The sequence below is a fragment of the Mustela lutreola genome, chromosome 5 (assembly GCF_030435805.1).
Source record: "Mustela lutreola isolate mMusLut2 chromosome 5, mMusLut2.pri, whole genome shotgun sequence".
In the NCBI taxonomy this organism is placed as follows: Eukaryota; Metazoa; Chordata; class Mammalia; order Carnivora; family Mustelidae; genus Mustela; species Mustela lutreola.
In genome coordinates this window covers 77,298,463-77,317,394 of record NC_081294.1, presented here as the reverse complement: position 1 = coordinate 77,317,394, position 18,932 = coordinate 77,298,463, and the positions used below count along the sequence as shown (strand labels likewise).

The window sequence follows — 18,932 nt, the reverse complement described above, 5'->3', positions numbered from 1 at the left end:
GGTGGTGCCTGGGTGGCTCAGCAGGTTGAAGCCTCTACCTTCAGCTCAGGTCATCATCCCAGGGTCCTGAGATCGAGTCCTGCATCGGGCTCTCTGCTCAGCAGGGAGCCTGCTTCCCCCTCTCTCTCTGCCTGCCTCTCTGCCTACTTGTGATCTCTGTTGAATAAAGAAAATCCTAAAAGAAAGAAAAAAAAAAAGGTGCTTGTGGAACTGGGAAGACAGACATTGGCTTTTCTGCTGATGTTGTACCTAGAGAGGGTCAAATATACTTCCCCACAATGTCCCAGAGGTAGGTGAGATGTGTCATGGCTGGAAATGGGAGCGAGCTGTCAAAGACATATGGGACTAATTACATAAATGGTGAAATCCCAAATCCATCAAGAAAGAAAAGAAAAACCAAGGCTACCTTGTAGACATGCCTACTCAGCCACTACATGCTCTCTGGGCCCCTCCCTGAACACTAGTCTAACTGGGTCTATTCCCAGCAGCCACTCAATTCCTGGATTCTACCTCTGACCCCAGCTGGCAGGGTTAGGCCCTAGGTGTCTGCTTGGGACTGGGCATGGCAGGTTTCCTGAAAGGAGCTAGATTCAGTATCTTGGCTCTCAGTCCTGCTCTCCCCAGAAATTCTTTTGACCTGGGACCTTTCCTTAGCAATGGAGGAAAGCGCCCCACCTGGGCCCTGCCCGAGAATGGGAAGCTGTGGGCAGGCCACGCTGTAACTTGTCGCTTCCTTATTATCTCCCTGATCTGCTGAAGCCCTGGCAGGTGGACAGAGCAGACACTCTAATCCTCAGCTGACAGACACTGAAACTGAGGCTTAGAAAATGAAAGCGGGGGCGCCTGGGTGGCTCCGTCAGTTAAGCACCCGACTCTTGATCTAGGCTCAGGTCATGATCTCGGGGGTTGTGAGATTGAGTCCCAAGACAGACTCGGCGCTGAGGTTGGAGTCTGCTTAAGATTCTCTCCCGCTGGGGCACCTGGTTGGCTCAGTGGGTTAAAGCCTCTGCCTTTGGCTCAGGTCATGATCCTGGGATCCTGGGATCGAGCCCCGCATCGGGCTCTCTGCTCAGCAGAGAGCCCGCTTCCTCCTCTCTCTCTGCCTGCCTCTCCACGTACTTGTGATCTCTGCCTGTCAAATAAATAAATAAAATCTTTAAAAAAAAAAAAAAAAGATTCTCTCCCCCTCCCTCTGCCTCCCCCAAAACTTGTGAATGTGTGAGCTCTCTCTCTCTCTCTCAAAGAAAAAAGAAAAGAGGCACACAGGCCAAGTCCTAGCCTGAGTAGTGGCAGGGCTAAGAGGGGTTTCAGATTCTGGGGTAGAGGCAGATCATTGCTAGAGAAATAGGGGTGTTCCAGGCAGGCCCTAACCCCTCCAATGTCTGTGAGCTTACGGCAGCCTGGCCTCCTTCATTCCATTACCTGCTCCCTCTCTGCTGGACCTTCACCCCAGGAGAGAACCTCTTGTCATCAGGAAGAGAGCCAGGGCCCAAGGAGCCCACTGAGCTGTCAGTAGTATCCGGTGTGGAGATGGGAGCCTGTGACACGGACCTGTGTGACTCTGTGTTATATGGAGGGATTTAGACACACTCTGTCGGTCAGTCTGGGTGCTGTGGTCCATTTGTTTGTGTCTCTGAAACCATGTGCTGCCTCGTCTCTATGTGGATGGCATGGAGCTTCGGTTGAATTGAATGTCCATGGGACTGTGCTCTTAAGTGTAAGGGGTGGGGCTCTGCCTCCACAGCCCCCTGGGGAGTACTGGGGTGGAGAGAGGTGGAGAGGAAATGCTAAGGAGCAGTTTCAAAGCTTCAAACTGGTCAGACAACTTTGGGACACCTGGGAGCAGGAGCCAAGGAAGCAGAGCAGAAGCTAAGCAAACGCTAGGCAGCAGGAGCTAGGGGAAGAGTTGGAGGCTGGACAGGCGGACGGATCCACAGCTGTAGCATGAAGCTGCTGCCCAGCTGGAGAGCCCGGCTGCCTCAGGGCCTGTGGAGCAGGGCCTGGCCATGGGCGCAACAACCCAGAAGTAGGTGGGTCTGGGGGGCTGGACCTGGGGCAGCACAGTGGGGAGCAGAACCAGGAAACTTGGGCCCAGTCCTCACCAGCTAAGGAGCTCCAGCTCCTCAGACCCTCCCCAAGTCCCTTCAGCCAGCTCCGGCCGGCCCTCATGGTCAGGCCAGTGGGCCTGCCAGAAGGACAAGACAGGCTGAGTCCAGGGCAGGCTTCAGCGGCTGTGGTACAGGCACTCACATGGGGCCCAGTGCTTAGAAAGGTTTGGTTTGATTTGGTTTAATACTCTGCTGTATCAAAATTCATAATACTAAAAAAAAAAAAAATTTGTAATACTTTTTGAATAGGGGCCCCCAATTTTCTTTTTGCACTGGGTCCTGTAGGTTAGGCAGCCAGTCCTGACTTGGGAGGGCGGGGAGGGAATCGTCCTGACACAGGGAACAGACAAGGCTGGGCCACCCTGGGCAGCTTCTCCTCCAGTGGCCCATCTGTTTTGTGCCTCTGTGACACTGAGGGGTATGTGGCCATATGGGAAAGGCAGCCCTTTACTGAATCCAATGGCTGATTTATAGCATGAACTCAGGAGTTCAGGTTAACCTGAGCTTTAGGAATGATGTTCTAAAATCTTGCTACTTACGTGACCTCGGTCAGATCACATCTCCGAGATCTGTTTCCTCAGCAGTAAAAGAGGTTAATGTCACCAGTGCCTGGAGTTCAACCCGGGAATACATTTGGCAGGCAGTCATTCCTCATTAAGAAACGTGATTTTGATGATGATAATCATTAACTTGTTATTAAAAAGTGGGGAAGCGTCTCATTCAGAGTGTGACTTATTAAGGTTACTACCATTCTCTTCCCTGTCACCTGGGGCTTGGTGAACTGTCCGCTCCTCATCTGCACCCTGGCCCCCTCTTGGAAACAACAGGTCCCACGCCCAGGCTCAGGCGCTGGCAGGGAAGGGCGCATGCTCAGGAGAGAAACGTGACCGAGGCTTGGGTGGCCTTTACCACTAGGGCTGGAGTTAATACTTTATCTCCGCTCAGGTCTGCCTTTCGCAATCAGAGCTGGGAATCTGGTTACAGATTTACTTCGAACAATGTCTGATGTGTGGACTAAAGTCCTCCTTGGCCTTTGTAAAGCCATCTCCTCTTTTCCTCAGGAACTGCTCACAGCTGTGCCCCAAAGATGAGGGCCCAGGAGAACCTGGAGGGCCGGACACAGGTGCTGGGGAACGGGTGGGAGCTGGGTGGGGGCAGGGATGGGTGGGGGCTAGAGGGCCTGCTCATGCCTTCCGGGGAACTGATGAACTTCTGATGAACTTGATTGAGAGTGACTATCCCAAGCTGAAAGTAGTAGTTGGGGGATGGGGTGGGGGCGGGCAGTGAAGGTGCAGGAGTCATCAGCTTTGGGATGGGCTGACTCCAGCTGGTGGGCCAGCAGGGACCACCCACCCCACACCCAGGGCAACCCCAAAGACCTTCCAGTGGCAAGGGAGGGACCTGTTGCCCTCTTGCCCCCTCTCCTTTTGGCTGTTGGGGCCTGCTGACTTAGGGGCCCATCCCCTTGGCTGGAATGCTCTGGTCCCAAGGACTCCAGGAGCCAGCACAGAGGACTTATCCCTGAACAAAGGAATGTGAGGAGGGAGCCAGGGGTAATCAGGCTGAGAGACAGCTGGGTGGATGAACCATGAGGGAGGGTGGGGCTCAAATGCCGTACTGAGCATCTGACAGGCATTCAGGCCATCTGATTCTGGGGCAGCATGAACCTGGCTGGCCCCTGTCACTCCACCCTGAATTACTTCTCTCTGCTGCCCTAGCATGAGTCCCTGGGCTCTGCAGGGAACTCCGAGAGGGATCCCATGGAGTCCCTGCCCAGAGAGCCCAAGTTTGACATGTTGTACAAGATCGAGGATGTGCCACCCTGGTACCTGTGTATTCTGCTGGGCTTCCAGGTGGGTTTCCCCACAGGGCCTCCCCACTCCCATTCTGCATGCTCCCCAGGATCCCAGCCCGCTTCCTGGCCAAGTTTATCTTGGGTAACAGAAAGAGAAACTTAAGGTCAACAGCTGTGACTGTCCCAAGCTGGCATGGGGAGGGGGTTTCTGATGGGGCCTGAGAGATCTTCCCTGGGAATATGTGTCACCTGACAGGCAGAATGTCAGTCACAGGGGAGAAGACCCACTCCACAGAAGCCACAGGAATATTTGAGGGTGAATTAGTACCCCAAAGAGAGAGGTGAATGGTAGCTCTCTGGGAATCCTTGTAGGAGTCTTAGGCCCGGGTGAGCACCTTTGCCAGGGGCAGTGTGGGTTCAGGCCCCCTGAGGCAGGTGTGAGGATCGCTGGGGTCTCCCTGGTTCCCAGGGAGCTGCCTCACGCACTCTCCCTGCACCTAGCATTACTTGACATGCTTCAGTGGCACCATTGCTGTGCCCTTCCTCCTGGCTGAGGCGCTGTGTGTGGGCCGGGACCAGCACATGGTCAGCCAGCTCATCGGGACGATCTTCACCTGCGTGGGCATCACCACCCTCATCCAGACCACACTGGGAATCCGGTGAGCTGCCCTGCCCCCGCCCCACGCCCCACCGTGAAAACACACACAGCAGGTGGTTTCTCTTGAGGGCTCTTTTGGGGGCAGGGTAGGGGGCAAGAAAGCTGCTAAGTGCCCCCACCTGCTCCTCCTATTCCCAAGCCACCCTTAGAGCGAGGCAGCTGGGATCCTACCTTGGGGCCCTAAGCTCCCCAAAGGCAAAGAGTTGGTGGGTTTAAAGGAATGTACCCTTAGCTGGGCTCTCCCTGTTAAGTCCTACTTTGGTAATGAGGACCACCCACTCCCAGCTTTTAGGTTCTTTGTGGGCCTCTTCAACGGCCCATCCTCCTGGGGGCCCCCGAGCGCACAGCTCAAGGCCTGGGTGGCCAAAAGATGGTTGTGTGCTGGGAGGATGGAGGAAGTTTGTGAGTGGAACTTGGGCACAAGAGCTGAGCTGTCTACTTCCTTGCACGTGGCTCCTCACAGTGCAGGAGCTGAGAAGGAAAGGGGGAAGGAAGCTTGTGGACCAGGGACTCCATTTGTTTTCTTCCTTGGGCCCCCAGAATTAATAGTCCTGCCTGGGGCTGCAGTGACTTCTCTCAGGTCTGCCCTGTCCCTTGTCCATCTGTGTCTCTGCTTCTGGGTGTGATTCTGTCTCCTCCTCTTGGCACCACTCATTTCCCCATCTCTCCTGTCTCTGTGTCCTTGCCCACCCCTGACCCCATCCCTGCCGCTCTGTGCCTCTCTAGGCTGCCGTTGTTCCAGGCCAGCGCCTTTGCATTTCTGGTCCCAGCCAAAGCCATCCTGGCCCTGGAGAGATGGAAATGCCCCCCGGAAGGTGGGCACACTTCTGGGGGCTGTGTTGGAAAGGAGAGGCCCAGGAGCACTGAGGTGCATTCATGGCAGCATCTTCTCTTTCTCTCTCTGTTCCCTGGCCATGTGTGTGTTCCTGTCTCTGCTCCCAGAGGATATCTACGGTAACTGGAGTCTTCCCCTGAATACCTCTCATATCTGGCACCCACGGATACGAGAGGTGGGTTTGCACCTGGGGTGGAAGAGACCTGGACCTGAGGAGGGGGCTAGATAGGAGAGGAGCCACTGCTGATTTGGAGGATTCAAGGTGGTGGTCCAGGAGCTTTTTTTTTTATAATGTAGAGGTGATAGCCTCTATGTTATAGCTGGTCTTTGCTTTTCTAGGTCCAGGGTGCAATCATAGTGTCCAGCATGGTGGAGGTGGTGATCGGGCTGATGGGGCTGCCTGGGGCCCTGCTCAGCTACATAGGACCTCTCACGGTCACCCCCACTGTCTCCCTCATTGGCCTGTCTGTCTTCCAAGCTGCTGGTGACCGAGCTGGTTCCCACTGGGGCATCTCAGCTTGGTGAGCAGACACCAGGCCTGATCCTTGTCCAGCCTTAGCCCTTTCACCCCCTTCACGTCCTGTCCCTAGTCCAGCCTACCAGCCATCTTTCCTTTGTGCTTCTGCCCCCAGTTCCATTCTCCTGATCATCCTCTTCTCCCAGTACCTGCGTAACCTCACCTTCCTGCTGCCTATCTACCGCTGGGGCAAGGGCCTGACTCTCTTCCGCATCCAGATCTTCAAGATGTTTCCAGTGAGTGAGGAGATGACAGGCGGCTTGGGGCTGGGACTAGGGCAGGGGCTGGACTTGTGTCCGGGGCAAAGGTTGGGAGGCAGGTCCAGGACAGCAAAGGAGCTAGAGCCAGAGCACAGACGAGGTCCCAGTCAGGGGCCAGAGCAGGGATGGGGGCCCAGGCCTGAGCTAGGGCAGGGGCAGAGGCTAGGGTTGAGGTAGGGGCTGGTTACCCCTGGACCAAGACCTCCCAGACCCTCAGTGCTCCTCTCACCCCACCCCACTTCAGATTGTGCTGGCCATCATGACCGTGTGGCTGCTCTGCTACATCCTGACCCTGACAAACGTGCTGCCCTCAGACCCCACCGCTTACGGCTTCCAGGCACGGACAGATGCACGAGGGGACATCATGGCTATTGCACCCTGGATCCGCATTCCCTACCCCTGTGAGCCACCCCACCTGGCCCCCTCTGCCTCCAGCTGAGACCATCTAAGGGGCCCCGGATGACACCAATCCAATTGACAACATAATGAGCATTAGGTGCACATTTCTAGTGTGCCAGAGTGTTTTCCTCAAAACCTCACTCCAGCTTCACGACTCTGAGGGATCCCAAATGAGCTCTCAGGACTCTAGCCCCCACCCCAGCTCGAGGTCCCTTCACCCCCCTCATCCCCCCACATACTGCCCAGTCCTCTCCCTGGCCCACCCAGTGGCACTGCATCCCCCGCTCCTATCTCCTCCTGATCCAGGTCAGTGGGGCCTGCCCACAGTGACTGCGGCTGCTGTCCTGGGAATGTTCAGTGCCACACTGGCAGGCATCATCGAGTCCATCGGAGATTACTATGCTTGTGCCCGCCTGGCGGGTGCCCCACCCCCTCCTGTACATGCCATCAACAGGTATGGCCACCTGCCCTCTCCCACATCTGATCTTCTCAGGGGCCACTTGGGAAGCAAATGGAGGGACATGGTGGGGACCCAAAAGTGTGGACTTCGTCAAGTACTAACACTTTCAAGATCTTGTTCTCCATACTTACGAAATGGGGATGCTCTCATCATTCAGTCCGAGTGCTTTGAGTCGCTGAGGTAATGAAGCCTAAGGGAAACTATTTGATAATCTTCAACGTGCCTGGCCCTTCATGTGCATTTTCCTATGCAGTCTACTAACTGAGACAGGTACCCTTATTATCCCCATTTTACAGACAAGGAAACAGAAGCCCAGAGTTGCCTAAGGGAGTTAAGTGCTAGGGCACTGGGACTAGTGCTTGGATGTGGGCTCTTGGCTCCCAGACCTACTTCTGGCCTATAGTGGGGAGTACTACAGATAGTTGCAGCTTGTACTGTCCCCAAGAAGGCATGCAGCCCGCCCAGGGCGAGGGGAGGACACAAGCCCCCAACTCGCCCTTTCCTTACAGGGGTATCTTCACTGAAGGCATCTGCTGCATTATCGCAGGGCTGCTGGGCACAGGCAATGGGTCCACATCGTCCAGCCCCAACATTGGTGTTCTGGGGATTACCAAGGTGCCACAAGCCAGAGCCGCACAAAGTGCCCCCCTGCCATTCCTTGTACTGCAGCCCCACCTGACCTATGAACCATCCAACCCCACAATGAGCCTGGGGCCCTTTCGTGCTCGCTTTTGTGACAGGTCCTGTCTGCCTTCCCTCCGCAAGCTCAGCCACCCAGGTCCGTTCCAGGGCCTAACCCTACCCCCGGCTCCCATGCAGGTAGGCAGCCGGCGTGTGGTGCAGTACGGTGCGGGAATCATGCTCGTCCTGGGCACAGTTGGCAAGTTCACCGCCCTTTTTGCTTCACTCCCTGACCCCATACTGGGGGGTATGTTCTGCACCCTTTTTGGTGAGTGGTATGTAGCCAAGTGGGTGGGGGTGGGAGGCGCTCCGCGGTGGAGGCCACCCTGCTTGTGGGGCAGCTCCAGCAGTTATCCTGCGCCCTCAGGCATGATTACGGCTGTGGGGCTATCCAACTTGCAGTTTGTGGACATGAACTCCTCCCGCAACCTGTTCGTGCTCGGATTTTCTATGTTCTTTGGGCTCACGCTGCCCAATTACCTGGAGTCCAACCCTGGCACCATAAACACAGGTACCCCCACTAGTCAGAATGTCTGGGGGTGGGGGAGGTGTAGTGGGCTCTGGGCATGGGTCTTTCCCTCAAAGGCACCCTGCGACAGAGCCACAAATCCTGCCCAACCCTGGATGTGAAGCAGAAGCTGAGAAGTGAATGAGCAGGTGTCTTTTACTGAGACACTTTCTATGGACAGGCATGGAGCTTTACCTGTGCTCATTTAATATGTACAACAGTTCCTCAAGACAGATACTAGTGTCCTGTCCACATGACAGAGGAAGAAAGTGAGGCTCAGAGAAGTTAAATGATGTGTCCCAAGACAACAAACCTGGGATTATAGGTGTGAATGTTGGGATTTGTACCCTTTCATCTCCATGCCTGCTCAAAGAAGTCAACAAGCTGCACAACTGGGAGCAAAGTCCCTGAGCTCTGTCTCCAGAAGCCAAGATGCCCACTGGCCCTTGGCCTATTCCACAGGCATTCCTGAAGTGGACCAGATTCTGACTGTGCTGCTGACCACAGAGATGTTCGTGGGTGGGTGCCTCGCTTTCATACTGGACAACACAGTGCCAGGTATGGGTCAGCCCTGGGAGGGACACAGAAGACTAGGCTGGGCTCATCTGCACTCTAGCAGATGGCCCCACAACCACAAGTGTGGCCAGGACCCAGGCAATGAGGGCCCTGCAAGGAGAAGCAGGGCCACCTGGGCTGAAGAAACCACTGGCTGGACAGAGGCACAGACATGCTCTACAGGTCTTGAAGAGGGTGGGTCTAGGGGAGTCATTCCCCAGCCCTCTGAGTTGTTTCCTCTCCATTTCTTTTCTTTTTCTTTTTTTTTTCTTTTTTAAGATTTTATCTATTTGACAGAGATCACAAGTAGGCAGAGAGTCAGGCAGAGAGGAAGAAGCAGGCTCCCTGCTGAGCAGAGAGCCCGATGCTGGACTCAATCCCAGGGTCCTGGGATCATGACCTGAGCCGAAGGCAGAGGCTTTAACCCACTGAGCCACCCAGGCGCCCCATCCTCTCCATTTCTTGATAGCCACCAGGGGAAGGGTGCCTTTGGGAGCCTTTGCTTTCTTCCATTAGGCCAGATACAAATGAAACATCAATCTGGGTGCCAAAACCCACTCCAAATATGCCAGCAACCCATCACGCTTGACTACTAGGAGAGCCCCAAACATTCTCTTTGGTATCAGGGTTTTCACAGGGATTGTGGAGGAAGGATACTTAGCGTGGGCCCCTGAGAACCTTCCGGCCAATGTTTAGATGTCCTGTAAAATACAAAAGCCAAATGCCACCAATTGTATTAATTAATGAATTTTCCGTGTTCTAATGAGTAACAAGCATAGTTAACATTTACCATTTACTATGGGTCAGGCATGAAACTATGTCTTGCTTCATTCTCAAAAACCATCCTGTTAGGCAGAAACTATCAACACCATTTCGCAAGGAAATAGAAGCACAGATGTTAAGCGACTCACCAACATTCACAATGTTTGCAGATTTAAAAGGTCGCAAATCTGAGATTCTAACAAAGTCCACTGGATGCAGTCTATGGCTTGTGGCCCAGCCACTGCACCATACTGCCTCTGTTGGAGTGTTTCAGGGGACCTGGAAGACCAGAGAAAGCTGTGGAGGCAGAGGTTAAAGACTGCATCAGTCCAGGGAGATGAGGCATGGGAGCAGCAGGATGATGGTCCTCCATCCCCTACCACTTACCGGCCTAAACACAGCTGCAGGGTTGAAGCATGGGCAGGAAGGGCCTAGGTGCCATGGCCCTTTTAGGGATTTTAGCATCAGATGATGTGATAACTCTTGGTAGCAGTTACCCCAAGGACTAATGGGAGGTACCTGCCCCTCCCCATTGAGAGAAAGCCAGGCTGCGGACCAGAGGTAAAGAAGTGGCAGCCTCAATGCCCAAGGAATATGGGGAGATGGAAGGCCTCAGGTGGACAGCTGTATACAAAGGGGCTTGTGATCTGGATAGCTGGATTAAGCTACCCAGATGTTAACAGCCTCAGACTGCCTGAGTTCCTCACATCCCCATCCTTCAACCCAACTGTCTATCAGCAACCATCTCTTCCAAGGATCATTATACATGTTGTGCTACATAATCCTCAGTAGTCCTTCAATGTGCATTGATGAAATCTGAAGCCCCGAGTGGTCAAATCACTTGCCTAAGGTCACGCAACCCAGGTCTGGCTAAATCAGAATTCCTTAATTATGGAATCACATACTTTCTGCTATGTGATGGCATTTTGCTGATGGGCCGCTTTGCATTTGCTCCTTCCCCATCTATAGCCCAAACTTAGAAGAGCAAATTAGTTCAGCAAATGCTAGTGGGGCTAGTAGAACCCCCCTCCCTCTAGATTTACATTGCATCATTCTTCTTCCACCCCAGCCCTCTTGTGAAAACCTGAGACCTCAGGCACCCCTACCCTACCTCCTGAGGGAGCATTCCCCTAGATGTAAATAATCTTTTGGGTATCCATACTACCAACAAAGATTTTACTTGGCTTGACTCTGAGGTTTGTATTATAAAAATGAGTTTATTTTCCAAATATGGATATTGAATATTAATACTGATTATAGTGTTTCTCAGTAGCCCTCCTTGACCCCAAAGCAGGCTGGGCACTATTGGTCCTCATCAGCTTAGCACATACTAGCCCCATACTAGAGATGTTAAGTTACCAATTAACCTCTCTGCCTGTTTCTTCATAAAAATATGTATAGTAGTGCCTATATACCTTCCACAGTTATGTTTTGAAGAAATGAAATGATGAAATTAAAGCATTTAGCACAGAGCCTGGCACACTACGGATACACAATAGATACTAATTAGAATCAGTATTACCTTTAGGGTTTCCTAGAGTTCTGGCCAAGTTAAGAACTGAGAAATCATGGATTCAGTAACCTTCCAGTCCCAGAAAATACTTGAGAATGAAGACAATGGATTCCAGAAATCTGTCTCAGGACTAGGTTATGGAGGTATGGAGCGGAGGTAGTGGAGGGCTGCTGGCCCTGACAACCTCACTATTCCATTTCAGGGAGCCCAGAAGAACGAGGTCTGATACAATGGAAAGCTGGGGCCCATGCCAACAGTGAGATGTCCACCAGCCTCAAGAGCTATGACTTCCCCATTGGGATGAACATTGTAAAAAGAATTGCCTTTCTGAAATACATTCCTATCTGCCCAGTCTTCAAAGGATTTTCTTCAAGGTCGAAAACCCAGCCTCCAGTTCCAGAAGACACTCCAGAAAATATACAAACTGGATCTGCATGCACCAAAGTCTGAAAAATTATTCCTAGTAAAGGTAGGATGTGTGTTAAAACTATCTTTTGTAGGAGGGTTAAAAAAAAAAAAAAAATCACAATATTTTTATACTTTAACCAAAGAAAAACAAAACTACTCAGCTTCTGTTTTTGTGACTTATTTGACTATCTTCAAGGGAAAGGTACACTGTAAAACGTCAATATACAGATTTTGAGTGCAATTCCTTAACCATTTCATAATGAGAGTAGAACTTTCCAACTGGTGTGGGTCACTAAGAGGTTACAAGTATACTGACATATTGACCCTTTAGCTTTCTGGGTGTCTATGCAGGAAATGAGTCAACTTCAGCCCTAAACTCTAGCCCTAAACTCAGACATAAACTCGAGCCACAGGCAGCCCCATCTGTGTACTCCAATATGCTAAAAACAAAATAGAACCCAAAAGCCCACAGCACTTTATGACATGAAATAGGTTGAGAAATACTGCACAAAACCAGGAAACTTCCTTCATATATGCTGCCTTGTTTCAGTAGTGATAACATAAAAATCCCTAAAATGGTTAACAGGATGACTTCCATTACCCTAAAACTATGCCACATGGGTGTGACGGGATGATCTGTCCAAAGTGCTTCAAAATGGAATAGCTGAAGCTCTCAAACTTTCCATCTCTACCTGTAATGCAGATGCCTGACTCTCCAGTTAAACAGCTAAGTAGTTTTTTTTTTTTTAAAGATTTTATTTATTAATTTGACAGAGAGATTACAAGTAGGCAGAGAAGCAGGCAGAGAGAGAGGGAGAAGCAGGCTCCCTGCTGAGCAGAAAGCCCGATGTGGGGCTCGATCCCAGGACCCTGGGATAATGACCTGAGCTGAAGGCAGACGCTTTAACCCACTGAGCCACCCAGGCGCCCCAAACAGTAAGTAGTTTAAACAGTAAGTAGTTTTAATGTGCAGTTTCCCTAAAAAATCAAGAAAAGTTCCAACAGGGCGCCTGGGTGGCTCAGTGGGTTAAGCCCCTGCCATTTTTTTTTTTTTTTAAAGATTTTATTTATTTTATTTTGCAGGCAAAGATTACAAGTAGGAAGAGAGGCAGGTAGAGAGAGAGGAGGAACCAGGCTCCCTGCTGAGCAGGACCCTAGGATCATGACCAGAGCTGAAGGCAGAGGCTTTAACCCACTGAGCCACCCAGGCGCCCCAAGCCCCTGCCTTTGGCTCAGTTCATGATCTCAGGGTCCTGGGATTGAGCCCCACATCAGATTCTCTGCTCAGCAGGGTGCCTGCTTCCCCCTCTCTCTCTCTGCCTGCCTGTCTGCCTACTTGTGATCTCTGTCAAATAAATAAATAAAATCTTAAAAAAAAAAAAAAAAAAAGAGCAGTCCCAACAAAATGAGAGCTAAGCCTACAACATAGCTTTCTTGTAAAAATAATCACTTCGGGGCACCTGGGTGGCTCAGTGGGTTAAAGCCTCTGCCTCCTGGAATCGAGCCCCGCATCGGGCTCTCTGCTCGGCGGGAAGCCTGCTTCCCCCCATCTCTCTGCCTACTTGTGATCTGTCAAATACAAAAATAAATGAATCTTTAAAAAAAAAAAATCACTTAAACAGAACTTTCTATGTACCAGACACTCTTGTAAGTGCTTAATTAACTATAGAATCCTGAGACAGACACTGTTATTACCACCATTTTATTTTTAAATTTTATTTTTTCAATAATTTTTTAAAAAAGATTTTAGGGGTGCCTGGGTGGTTCAGGGTAACCCTCTGGTTAACCCTCTGCTTTTGCCTCAGGTCATAATCTCAGGGTCCTGGGATTGAGCCCCACATCGGGCTCTCTGCTCAGTGGGGGAGCCTGCTCTCCCCCCAACCCACTGCCTGCTTCTCTGCCTAACTTGTGACCTCTGTCAAAGAAATAGGTAGTCTTAAAAAAAAATAATAAAGTTAAAAAAAAAGATTTTATTTGAGAGAGAGAGTACAAGTAGGGGGAGGGGCAGAAAGAGAAACAGACTCCTCACTGGGCAGGGAGCCTGATTCGAGGCTCAATTCCAGGACCCCAAGATCATGACATGAGCCAAAAACATATAACCAACCAAGCCACCCAGGGGTCTCTTTATTTTTTTTTAGTAATATCCACACCCAGCATGGAGCTCAAACTCACAACCCTTTTAAAAAGGTGGAAATTAAGGCACAGACAGGTTAAGTGACTTGTCCATGATCTCTGGATTCATATCCAGAAGTCTGGCTAGTCTGTGCTCTTTTTTTTTTTTTTTTTTTTTTTTAAAGATTTTTTTATTTATTTATTTATTGGACAGAGAGAGATCACAAGTAGGCAGAGAGGCAGGCAGAGAGAGAGAGAGGAGGAAGCAGGCTCCCTGCTGAGCAGAGAGCCCGATGCGGGACTCGATCCCAGGACCCTGAGATCATGACCCGAGCCGAAGGCAGCGGCTTAACCCACTGAGCCACCCAGGCGCCCTGTGCTCTTAACCATTAGGTTACAATGCCTCTCTAATATAGGTTCAGAACCTCCAATTACACTACACTATGGCAATTTGGCACTATGTTTAAATGAATTCATTTGCCCCCGCCTGAGCTTAGAGAGAGAGAATCTGTAAGCCTTATACATTTGGCAGCCGGCTGTGTCACTTGTGGTACTTAGCTATTAAAGACAGAGGGGACTGGCTGTATCATGGCTCCAAAAACTTTGTTTCAGAGTTTCTTAAAGACCTACCTATTTTGGGGTGCCTGGCTGGCTCTGTCAGAACATGTAACTCTTTGATCTCAGGGTTGTCAGTTTGAGCCCATGGGGATCAAGAATCTCATACTCTACTGACTGAGCCAGACAGGCACCCCAAAATTACTAAAAACAACAACAAAAAACCTACCTGTTTAGTTTATTTCTTTTAAGGGAGCTACTAAAAAACACTAGGGCACCTGGAAAACCAAAGGACCACCCCCCAACCTTTCCCTGTAGAATGTGAGTCAGAACAGACTACATGGCCTTTTTAATTTTGGGCCCAACAAACTCAAGAAAAGCACAGAGGGCATTATCAACAACTAAGTAGGACCATGAAGCAGAATTGTATGGCAGAACCAGAGAACTGGTAGATGGCTGACAGCCTATCCCAAAATAAAGATTAGCCACAAAAATTATAAATAAGCTTGTGAGGGGAAAACAGGGATGGTCCAGGTAATCAAAATAGCAAACCAGTCCAATTGGACCAGCAATGGCTTGTGACGGGCAGAAGCCAAAGGTGATTATACTAGAGTAAGTTTACTATTATACTGGTCAGTCAAAAAGTTTCTTAACATGGGTATCTACAACTGCCCTGAAACTGACTGCAGCCCGAAGCAATCAAGGTGGGTTACAGAAGGGGATGCAGGCTTTATTTTACTACTGTATTTTGGACAGATACACGCATAAGGACACACCTGACATTCTGGAATTGAATAAAGCCTGCTCTCAGCAAATCTTGCCAGCAGGGTTGTCCTGAAGTACTGAGCCCACACTAAAGTGAGTATCAATCACCACAGGAGAGTCTGCATTCCAGTACCAAGAAACACAAGCATCAGCTCAGTTCTACTATTATTTATTTTTTTAAATATTTTTGAAAAAATATAATTTTTTTACAATATTTTCAACTTAAACACTATTCACACTGAACACGTATGGCAGCTTAACCTACCCAAGTATGAAGTTTAAGAAGCCAAAACTGTTCTAGCTTTGTTAAAAGAAAAGTTGTGCTGTAGACTACTGTAGTGATGGTTAACAAAGCAAGGAAAAGCACCACTCAAATCATGTTACTATTACTTTGTTCAGGGGATTATGATGGGTCAAATGTTTGCACTTCACATAGGCATAGCTATGATGCAGTGACTCCTCAGAAGATGCAGTTCTCAAATTACATACTTCCTCAGATGTAACATTAGAAGAACTACTTCTTATGTGACAAAATATCATCAAAGCCAGGACTAGTTATCATTTGATTACTACCCTTGTAACTTCAGTAACCAAAGACATACTTGTCTATAAAGAATTATTTCAAATTAACTAACAAGGCCTTCTTCAGAAAAAGGAGAACCTTTTTGATAGTTACAAATGCAAACTGAAGTCTGAACTTAGAAATACACCTAACAACTAGAACTTAATTTAAATGTACTCATTTTAAAAAAGTTTAGACATCAACAAGCATTCGCTAACCCTAAGGGACTAGTTTAGCTTCAAAAAAGACAATTCACTAAGATTTAGAGGTCATTTTAATTTGGTGCTTTGTCACAACTTGACTGGTGCTTCTTTCCTCGCTGTCTTCACATCAAGCCATGAGGCCAATCCTATTTTCAGTAAATGTTTGACAGCTTATTACTTAATAACAGTCTCAGCACTTTTATTAAGCATGCAAGACTAACAAAACTTTGGCAATGCATAAGTGTAACACAGTGACAAGAGAGAGCTTTTACAATTAAGTCTTCTAATACTGCCTTCACAGTGTGGAAATTGTGCTACATCCACCAAAAGAGGGCCCCGTCTACTCAAATATTTTAGTACTTCACCCCAGGAACAAACTCCTTTGCATTTGGATTCAGATTGCTCTTGACCTGGAAAATAAGTACATAAAAAAAAAAAAAAAAAGCAAATTCATTAACAGATGGCTTCAGATATTTAGAAGCATTCAACCCAGATCCACATGCAAAATATCTTCCAAAAAACATAAAACAAAAGAACTCAGATTGTAAGGTTAAACTTAACCCCCAAAATCTATCTACAGCAGGGAAAGAACCAGAGATAAACTATGTATTTAAAAGAAAATTTATCACCTTCTAAAATGAAAGTAGGAACTGAAATTAAATTTGCTAAAGTGTAACCAGAAACCCACTAACTTCACACAAACTGAAAAGGTGTCACAGAATGAGGAATTTTGTTCATTTAACTATGATACTTGATTTTAACCATTTCATACTATGCAAAAATATTAAACAAGGGTTGAAATGATGATTAAAGTAGATTGGAGAATTTTTTATGGATTAATTTTGCTCATGATCCTCACTAAAAACATGGGAGTTATCTTTCTAAAATTGCTGTATTCTAATTCCCACAGGAAGCAAGGTTTGTAACAGAAAAAGAAAACTACATGGGGAATCAGAAGACCAAAGATGGAATTTCGTCACTGTTCCTAATTAGCTTCCTATGAAAGGCTGGATAAATCACTTCCTCTGGGACTCTTAAGAATGGGCCAAAAAGTCTCTAAGAGCCACCATTCCATACCTCTAAATCTTTATTTTCCTAGACAGACATGTCAGTATATTGAGAATAGCTGGAAATTTGCCTCCACCACAGTTGACAAAAGATGAAAAGAAATCAAGATGTATTCCAGGCCCTGAAATGTAGAAATGCTGAGGCCTTTAGAGGGAATCTGAACCCCCTACATCACTTACTTCAAGACCAAAGTATATTAAATAACATGTTGGAGCAATAATTTAATTTTAGTTTCATAATTATACACAACCATTTTCTTGGATAGGACATACACAGTCTCACTTCTCTCAAGTGAATTATTTCTAAACTTTAAAGTGTGAGGTTTAAATAAAAAAGCAGTATTCTTCAATGTGTCATCTTTTGGCAGCTATAAAAGAATGAGAAGGAATTAACATAATTTCAAATAAACCAAGTCGAGTCGAACAAACCAGTTTCTAGGCAATTATAATGGGTCCACATTAAAGTTATACACTATGGGGTGCCTGGGTGGCTCAGTGGGTTAAGCCTCTGCCTTCAGCTCAGGTCATGATCTCAGGGTCCTGGGATAGAGCCCTGCATTGGGCTCTCTGCTCAGCAGGGAGCCTGCTTCCCCTCTCTCTCTCTGTCAAATAAAGAAAATCTTTGAAAAATTTAAAAAAAAAAAAAAAAAGTTATACATTATGACCAGCAAAGGACTTTACTCATCAGAGTAACCAGGATTATTTGTGGAATAACTAATGCAGGCATAAGCAAGCATATCTCAATGGACTATTCATATCACACATCTGCTCAACCGGGTTACTGTCATTTACTGCAACAAGTCTATCCTACAATGTAAATTTCTATGTTCTTCAAACAGACCTTTAGAAGAACGGTTCCCAAATGCCTGATGGAGCAGGCAGGCAGTATGCACTAGGAGGGCTTTTTAAAACTCAGCATGCCTACACAACTGATTCTACAAGTCTGGGATGTAGCTGAGGGACTTATTTTTCTTTTTAATATTTCACAGGTAATTATGATGTATTGCCAGGGTAGGAAATCACTGCACAGTGAAAAGACGACAACTGCAAAAAATATTTCAGAGTCTAGGAGTAAATTCCAAAGAACTATCTTGTAAAAGCAATTAGAGATTGTCAATATGGTCAGAAAGGTCAACATTAGGACTTCAAATCATTTTATATTAATTTTAGCAAACAACTCTTCAGGTTCTACCCTTGTACTAATGTTATTTGTCATAATTCCTAAAAATACCTTTTACTGCAAATATACCATCCCCAGCAATAAAACATGGAAAACAGATAAAAATGCGAATAGGTTTGTGTTCCTACAAGTTCCAAGACGCTTGTAAAAGTCCCTATTAAATCCCAGTTCTAAATGGGAGTTAGTGTAACGCAATGAAAATCTTAGGTCGGGATAAAAAAAATCCAAATTTTCACCTTTCAGGTAAAATTTTGAAAATTTCGCCAAATGTTTAAGGCAAAATTAAAGAGCAAAACCTCTTTATCAAGCTACTTTTGTATAGGCAAGTCACATGGACATACTGTATACTTCTTTTGGATTAATGCTTTAAGATATTTACATATCCCAGGGCAACATAGTTATTAAAACTAAAAGCAACTGCAAGAAGTTTGTTAGTCTGCAAGAAGTTTGTTAGTCTGAGACTAGCCCCAGAGTATAGTCAGAAGTCACTCCATGTCATAAGTAAGGAGACCAGGAGGCTCCTGCTTCCACAGTAAGAAGCAGTACAATTTCCGAAGGGGAAGAAACTTGTAGAACTCTTCTTAAACAGATGAATGCTGGCTTTTCCACTTAGGGGAACGATGAGCTAGTTTTTAAAAAGATGAAAAATAACTTTACCACAAGATCTTCCAGAGAAGAGCCATCACTGATAACAAGGTCATTAAATTGGTCTTGGATTTGGTCCATAGTTTGTGGGAGATCTCGAGCTGGAATAAACCACTCATGTTCTTCTTCTTCCTCCAGCATTTCTTGGAAGCAGCGTTCAATAAATTCTTCTTCCCATAACTCCTCTTCTATCTGGATTTATAATATATATAGGGTAATTTATAGAACATTTGATAAGACATCACTAGGAACAGCTTAAAATATCTTGAATTAAAGCCCTTAAAACCATAATATTGTAACCTTCTCCTCTGCTTCTGTGCCAAGAAAAAGAAAAATTTACCACAAGAGTAGGGAAGACCTATTTAGGAGTTTGTGGTCTTTGTC

At 47.6% G+C, this 18,932-nt stretch overlaps 2 protein-coding genes across 9 annotated transcripts in view; one reads left to right on the top strand and one right to left on the bottom strand.

Moving 5' to 3' along the window:
- The first annotated feature begins 1,831 nt into the window (after window positions 1-1,831).
- On the top strand, window positions 1,832-17,073 carry SLC23A1 (solute carrier family 23 member 1). Of its 8 annotated transcripts, XR_009353924.1 has the most exons (17): window positions 1,832-2,026; window positions 3,170-3,231; window positions 3,827-3,961; window positions 4,405-4,562; window positions 5,288-5,376; window positions 5,504-5,571; window positions 5,736-5,917; window positions 6,029-6,149; window positions 6,418-6,574; window positions 6,879-7,026; window positions 7,542-7,647; window positions 7,852-7,981; window positions 8,116-8,224; window positions 8,595-8,779; window positions 11,254-11,520; window positions 14,883-14,984; window positions 16,567-17,073. XR_009353924.1 is itself a non-coding variant. In XM_059174719.1 (16 exons), exons 1-15 carry the CDS (start codon window positions 1,945-1,947, stop codon window positions 11,499-11,501), a joined length of 1,980 nt encoding a protein of 659 aa, XP_059030702.1. In that variant the 5' UTR covers window positions 1,832-1,944; the 3' UTR covers window positions 11,502-11,520; window positions 16,567-17,073. The 8 variants fall into 8 exon arrangements, 6 of the variants coding, with proteins under 6 accessions (XP_059030702.1, XP_059030703.1, XP_059030706.1 ...); XM_059174719.1 differs by lacking the exon at window positions 14,883-14,984; XM_059174720.1 differs by lacking the exon at window positions 14,883-14,984 and having other exon boundaries at window positions 8,081-8,224; window positions 8,684-8,779.
- The window catches only part of PAIP2 (poly(A) binding protein interacting protein 2), a 25,068-nt gene continuing 21,180 nt past the window's right edge, over window positions 15,045-18,932 (bottom strand). The window contains exons 3-4 of the mRNA XM_059174725.1: window positions 18,561-18,740; window positions 15,045-16,066 (exon numbers count right to left, since the gene is read on the bottom strand). Of these exons, the coding sequence (XP_059030708.1) occupies window positions 16,010-16,066; window positions 18,561-18,740 (237 nt within the window). The 3' untranslated portion in view covers window positions 15,045-16,009. The remainder of the gene's footprint in view (window positions 16,067-18,560; window positions 18,741-18,932) is intronic.

Bases quoted from the DNA above. Each gene is read 5' to 3' on its own strand.
- SLC23A1 (XM_059174719.1), top strand. From the start codon at position 1,945: ATGAAGCTGCTGCCCAGCTGGAGAGCCCGGCTGCCTCAGGGCCTGTGG. The intron at 3,232-3,826 runs GTGCTGGGGAAC...CTGCTGCCCTAG, and splicing joins ACCTGGAGGGCCGGACACAG to CATGAGTCCCTGGGCTCTGC. The intron at 8,225-8,594 runs GTACCCCCACTA...GCCTGCTCAAAG, and splicing joins CCCTGGCACCATAAACACAG to AAGTCAACAAGCTGCACAAC.